At 41.2% G+C, this 6,000-nt stretch overlaps 1 protein-coding gene across 14 annotated transcripts in view; it reads right to left on the bottom strand.

Annotated features, from left to right (window-relative positions):
* Positions 1-960: 960 nt before the first annotated feature.
* Positions 961-6,000, bottom strand: part of SASH1 (SAM and SH3 domain containing 1) — an 817,652-nt gene continuing 812,612 nt past the window's right edge. For all 14 annotated transcript variants that reach the window (XM_008177281.4, XM_065590318.1, XM_005280431.5 and 11 more), the window contains 2 exons: positions 5,775-5,906; positions 961-4,881 (listed from right to left, as the gene is read on the bottom strand). In XM_008177281.4, the coding sequence (XP_008175503.2) occupies positions 4,621-4,881; positions 5,775-5,906 (393 nt within the window). In that variant the 3' untranslated portion in view covers positions 961-4,620. The remainder of the gene's footprint in view (positions 4,882-5,774; positions 5,907-6,000) is intronic.

Raw genomic sequence — 6,000 nt, 5'->3', positions numbered from 1 at the left:
ACCTGTCGACTCTTCTTTTGTCTTCTTGCTTCCTGTTCCCCTCTTGTCACAGCTCACTCTGCAACATGCCTATGCCCTTTGCTGATATTCAAGCTCCATGACAACCTGAGGCTGTATTTCCTCAAATCAAAACAATTCAGCATAAATCCAACTGATCAGACAGTCCTCTCCCCAGACCTGGAGGCACCTACCTGCTCCCTACAAGTATCACTGTCTAGTGAGCTGTTTCTTTGCCTTTTATCTAAGGCCCAGGTGGCCTGCAGACTGTCACTTGAGTCCCAGCCTCAGACCCAACTTCTGGAAGGCAGCTAATTAGTCACAGGTGGGTCTAAGTCCTCCTCCGTTAAAGGGCCAACCCATTTTGTGACACAGTGATTCAGGCATGCATAGCATTGGCAACAGTTGTGTGGATTCTGCGTTATCTGTCGCAGTTGTCTGCATTTCAGAATCTTTGTAAACTGGGGCTGGGGTTCCTTTCTCTCCTGTCTAGTTTGTATGGAGCCTTGTATATGTTATCTCTGCCTTCATGCTGGAATGGTTGTGTGAATACCAATAGACGTAATCAGACCCATCACTTGGGAGACAGCTAATTAGTCACAGATGGGGGCTAAGCTCAACTCCCTTAAAGGGCCACCCAACACTGGAAAAAAGTCCGCCCACGCAGTTTACAGAACCTAAAAAAGTAGCTTCATTTTAAAATGCACCGAACACCACAACACTTAGTGAAATTGATGCAGCACCAGTGAAAAATGGCTGCCTTTTGGGGTTTTTTAAAATATGTCTGACTTCAGGCACCCAAGTTTGAAAGTGTTGCCTGAAAGCACTGCCACGTATCCTACAAAAGGAAAAATTCAGCAGTGAGAACACTGAATGCTGCTTCTTTCAACTGAAGTCAATCAGTCAGTCTCTCCATTCCATTCACTTTCATGATATTAGAGTTCAAAAAAAGGAGACGTATAAGACTGAGGAAATTTATTTATTTTTTGTCTATGAACAGTATGACATATAATTATAGACAAGGTTTGATACACAGGAAAACCCTTTTGTCAACTTTTTTTTTTTTTTTTTGCTAAATGAAAGAGCACAATAATCTTTACACATTCATATTGTTGTTTTCTTTACAATACACAGCTTTCTCAGGTTGAAGCAAACTGTAAGGACATATTGGGTACTGGTATATTACAGCTACTTACATCATTTAAGAACAGCAAATGGAGAAAAATAAGTTATTTAAATACTGATTTCATATACAGAAAGTGCAACATTGTTAGTTGTTACATAACTTGCTTGACAGTTTTGTTTCCCCAGAGGGTGTCAATTAAGGATGACAGTATCTTGGACCAAAAGTATTATTTATTCTAAAAATAATACAGTACAACTGTACAGCCGTGACTTGGTGAATTGACCTCTATTGCTGCTCTTAGGGAGAATGACCTGGCTGAATAATATAATACTTAATGCCTTTGATCACATTCCCATGCTCCCAGTCTCATCCAAGAGCACAGGGCCAGGGACATGGAGTATATCCTAGCTACTCAGATGGTAATACATGGGCATTAATAGGCGCTTACAATTGTAATGTTGCTTGTTAATATTTTGGGAATGCTTCTTCCCTTACTAAATAGCTTTTCAAGTTAGAATTGCACACAGTGGACACAGAGCAGTACTTGTCTGAGCAGAGCAGATTAGGATTTCATCAGCAGGCTTCTTTTGTGCTTAGCCAATGAGCTAACTTTTGCTTGGAGTGTTGCACTTCAAAAGGAAATTGTAAAGAATAGGATGTTGTTGTTACACCAGGCAATCCCCCACCTGTCCATTGGACTGCACTGAAACCAGCAGGAGAAGCTCACACTGAGCAGCGTAAGGCTTTTCTAAGATCAAAATATATGCTAAAAATATAACTCAAAAGAAGACTGAATGGCAGACTTTAAAAACCAGATCAAAGAGCAATATTAACAACAAAAATCTCAAGGAATCCAAGTCAGAATGGCCTCCTCATGGCAAAGTCATGATAGGGGTGTTTTGATTTCTCCAGGCTATTAAATCATTCAAAAGGCATAGGAATTACAATGAGTGTTTGGGACATGGAGAGCTTCAGAAATCCAGATTGTTTCCTTCTCTGCTGTGACCCTCCCTCTGTTATTAATCAGGTTGGGGGAAAAATGAACGGGAGGGATTTTTTAAATTATATGACTTCCTTTTTCCGTGATGAGTGGAAGTTGTTTTCCTTTTGTATCAGACGATGCTTCATACTCAAACTCTGCATAGTAAGCAGTCCCTTACCCTTCTGAACTGCTAATGGGTATTCTGCAGACTGCTTACTTTTAATCAATGGTGACCCCAGCTATCAGTGGATGTCTCAGCACTCCTTCCAGCTACTGCTTTCTATAGGCTTCCCTTTAAGCCTTAGAGCGGGATGACAGACAAATCATTGCTATAACAACCAAGGCCCATACTATAAACACTTTGTTCTTTTGTAAGAGTTTAGCCACCTGTGCAAAACATTCAGTTATGTCACACATTCCCTGATGCTGTCACACTAGAGCTTACTAGTTCTCCAGTTCCCCAGAGAAAAGCACTAATAAGGTTTTAGACAAAATCCAGAGGAGCTCTAGATCCAGAACAATTTCAGATGATATGAGGAAGTGAATTAGTTATGCTATACACATTGGGGTCTTTAATTCTGATGGCAGAATTTAGGGCAGAGGTGATAAAAATAACAGAGGCTGGTGACAACTGCAATTAGGTAAATAAAACTGACACCTAATATTACACTCAGAGCTAGAGTATCACCATAGGTAAAATTTACAGCGTACCTGACTTAGGGTAGGCAATAATAATAGTGCACTCTCAGCACTTCATTCATCAATCTGAATGCACTTTATCAGGATGAGTAAGCATCATTATCCTCATTTTATGAGTGGAATAATTGAGTTGCAGAGAGGGGAAGTGACTTGCCTGAATTCACCTGGCAAGCTAGTGGCAGGGCTGGTAATAGAAACAGATTTCTAGGCCTGTGCTCAGATCACTAGACTACATCTTTCAATTCACCTGCCAAAGGAAAGCCTACTCTGTCTACAATGAAGAGTTTCCACTACTGTAAGTTAAAGAAAAATACATAGGATATAGACACCAAAGAAAAAATCTAGTTAATGCTATTCATGGTGATCTGTATTTGGTATATAAAATGAGTGCCCATGTACAAAAATAAAATCTGTTAGTATCCACAGCGGAGATTTTACAGTGGGTTAGACAGAAAATAGGATCATTATTTTATGGACAAAAAATGATTTGTCCAGCATTTCAGAACAACACTTTCTTCTGAAGAGAAGATATTTCAAACACTCGATACTGGGGGACATCAAGTTTTGTAAAATTACAGCATAATTCATAAGACTCTGAGTTTCCCCCCCCCCCCCCCAGGCAGTGAAATTACTGCTCTGATACTTTCTATGGGACACAGTTTACTTCTTCGGTGCATTTTATTTCCCCAGGGCAACCTTTCATTTGAAGAAACCAATGTTTTGAATTGATATGGTCAGGATACCAAGTCAAAGCTGCAGTATAATGATTGACAGTATAACACAGTACATAAAAATATGATTAAAATGAAAAGCAGTTACATATATACAAGGCAAGATAACTTTGAACATTTTAATAACAGCAGCAAATGCAGACCGCTGCGAACAGTTAGCCTGACAATGGAAATTCTGCATTTGCAAAAGCACCTCTACAAACAAGATGTTACGAGACAATCTATAGAAGTTACTTTAACTGAAAATCACCCTAAGTGCCATGGAACGACGACAGGATGAAGCAAGGTTGGATACAGATAAGTGAACACTAGATAACTGCTGACAAGCTGATTTTAAGGCAAATAAAAAAGCTGGTTGCGAGAAAGCAGTTACAACAATGACCCCAATTCTATACACAAAAGAAGTTTTGGACTCTGTTAGGTTAGTTGTACTGGAACAACCAAAATGGTCAATATTGTAAACTAATTCCAATCCATTATTCTGGCCTAGCTAAAGGGTCTATGGTCTACAGGAACTATACCAAGCAACAGAGAGGATGACAAAAAAGGGTATGTATTTAGCATTTGATTGCTAAAACAAACAAAACAAGCAAATAAAAAACCCAAGATTTGCTAAACAGCTTTTGCCAGTGAGCTGCACCTTGGCTTGTACGTGGCTTTCAGGGCTGACTCTAGGTAACTGGGACCAAGCTTTACAGAGGGCCTTCTATTCATAGAGACCTTGCAACAGAAACACGGCTGACAGCAGGTGTAGCTGTCACAAACTTGTGGAGAGTGTGCAAGGGTCCCTTTAGCTCAATGGTCACATGGGGTGCTGTCTAACCACAGGCTAGCCCTGTGCACTTTCAGAACTAAAAATACGTTATTGTTGAGGACTAAGGAAGTACCACACTTCTGTTACCTGGCGGTTGCTTCTTTTCTCCTTTAGTTGCTAAAGACAGAAAAAAGGAAGATCCTCTGAGGAGTTTATTTGCCTATCCTGGGATCCACTTGCTTGATCCCATTTGCTGTGTGGAGAAATTAGGGCAAAACTGGTGCGGTAAGAAGCAGCGGGGGTCTCAGGAGGTGCCACATTCCAGAGCATGTTAAATCGCCTCTGGATTGAGGGGTTTGAAGAGTCTTGCTGCTGCCAGGAGCTTGCTTATGTGCCTCTCCTCTGTGATGCCAGCTTCTTGAAGGCAAGTTTGTGACAGAGAAGGCACTTTGCTCAGCGTGTTGAATCCTGCTTCTGTGAGTGAGCTAGAATACATAGGCAGGCCAACAGAAACCAGCCAGTCAGTTATAGATGTGATATGTCCTGGGGATACAGGTTTTCGGCAGATTTCAGTGAGCCCTCCGCTTGGAATCTGGATAGAGAAAGAGAAAAAAAATGTAACCTTTTGACTGTTTAGTTTTCTTTCAATCTTCGTCTGCACCCCCCAGGTGGTAAGAATTTGATAGTTTTAGAAAAAGGATGTTTCAGATCTTAATAGCTATTTCTCCTGTGTGTGTGTTAGGCAATGAGAAAGTCATTTGCTGACCACCCATTCTACTCTTTTTAACTGGTTCCCAATATGCTGTTAGTAGCTGGTCGTAGAAATATAGGGCTGGAAGAGACCTTGAGAAGTCTGTCCCCTCAATCTGAGGTAAGACCAAGTATATCTAGACCATTTCTGACATGTTTGTTTAATCTGTTCTTAAGAACCTCCAGTGACAGGGATTCCAGAACCTCCCTTGGAAGCCTGTTCCAGAACTTAACTATGCCTATAGTTAAGAAAGTTTTCCTTTCTAAACTAAATCTCCCTTGCTGCAGATTAAACCCATTACTTCTTGTCCTACCTTCAGCAGGTATGGGGAACACTGATCCCCTTTCTTTTTATAACAGCCCTTAACATATTTGAAGACTTAACAAGTCCTCGCTTAGTCTTTTCTCAAGACTAAACCTGCCCAGTATTTTTTTTTAACCTTTCCTCTTACGTCAGGTTTTCTAAACCTTTTATTATATTTGTTGCTCTCATCAGAGATGCCCAAGACGGAATGGGCAGGGCGACGCAACTCCATTCTCAATAGTAGAAGTGGTTCCCCTCCAGCACAGAGGGAGGGAGGGGTAAGGGGGTGGTATGCTCTGCTGCTACCTGTGCTGCGTCTCTACGACCATAGACAGGATTTCAGTCTCCCGGGTGATGAATCCAGTACCTTCACCATCATTCAATTAACTATGTATTTATAAGCAAAGAACGTGGTAGACAGAGACACTCACTGCCATGCGGTGCTGCTTCCTCAACTGCTTCACCCGGATTTGGTCCATGTTTGTAGCAACATCCTTTTCAGGCTGCTCTAGGTCTTCAGAGTATCTCTGCACCAAAGCTTCAGGAATCCCACAGCGACCATGCTGCAAATTGCCATCCAGGCACGCGGGAGGAAGGAAGAGGGAAAGAAAAAAAAACCCAGAAGCAATAAAAATCAACAAAAGGTTTCTCTACAAA

This window comes from Chrysemys picta, chromosome 3 (genome assembly GCF_011386835.1).
Source record: "Chrysemys picta bellii isolate R12L10 chromosome 3, ASM1138683v2, whole genome shotgun sequence".
Lineage (NCBI taxonomy): Eukaryota > Metazoa > Chordata > Testudines > Emydidae > Chrysemys > Chrysemys picta.
This window is presented reverse-complemented; position numbering and strand designations above follow the sequence as displayed.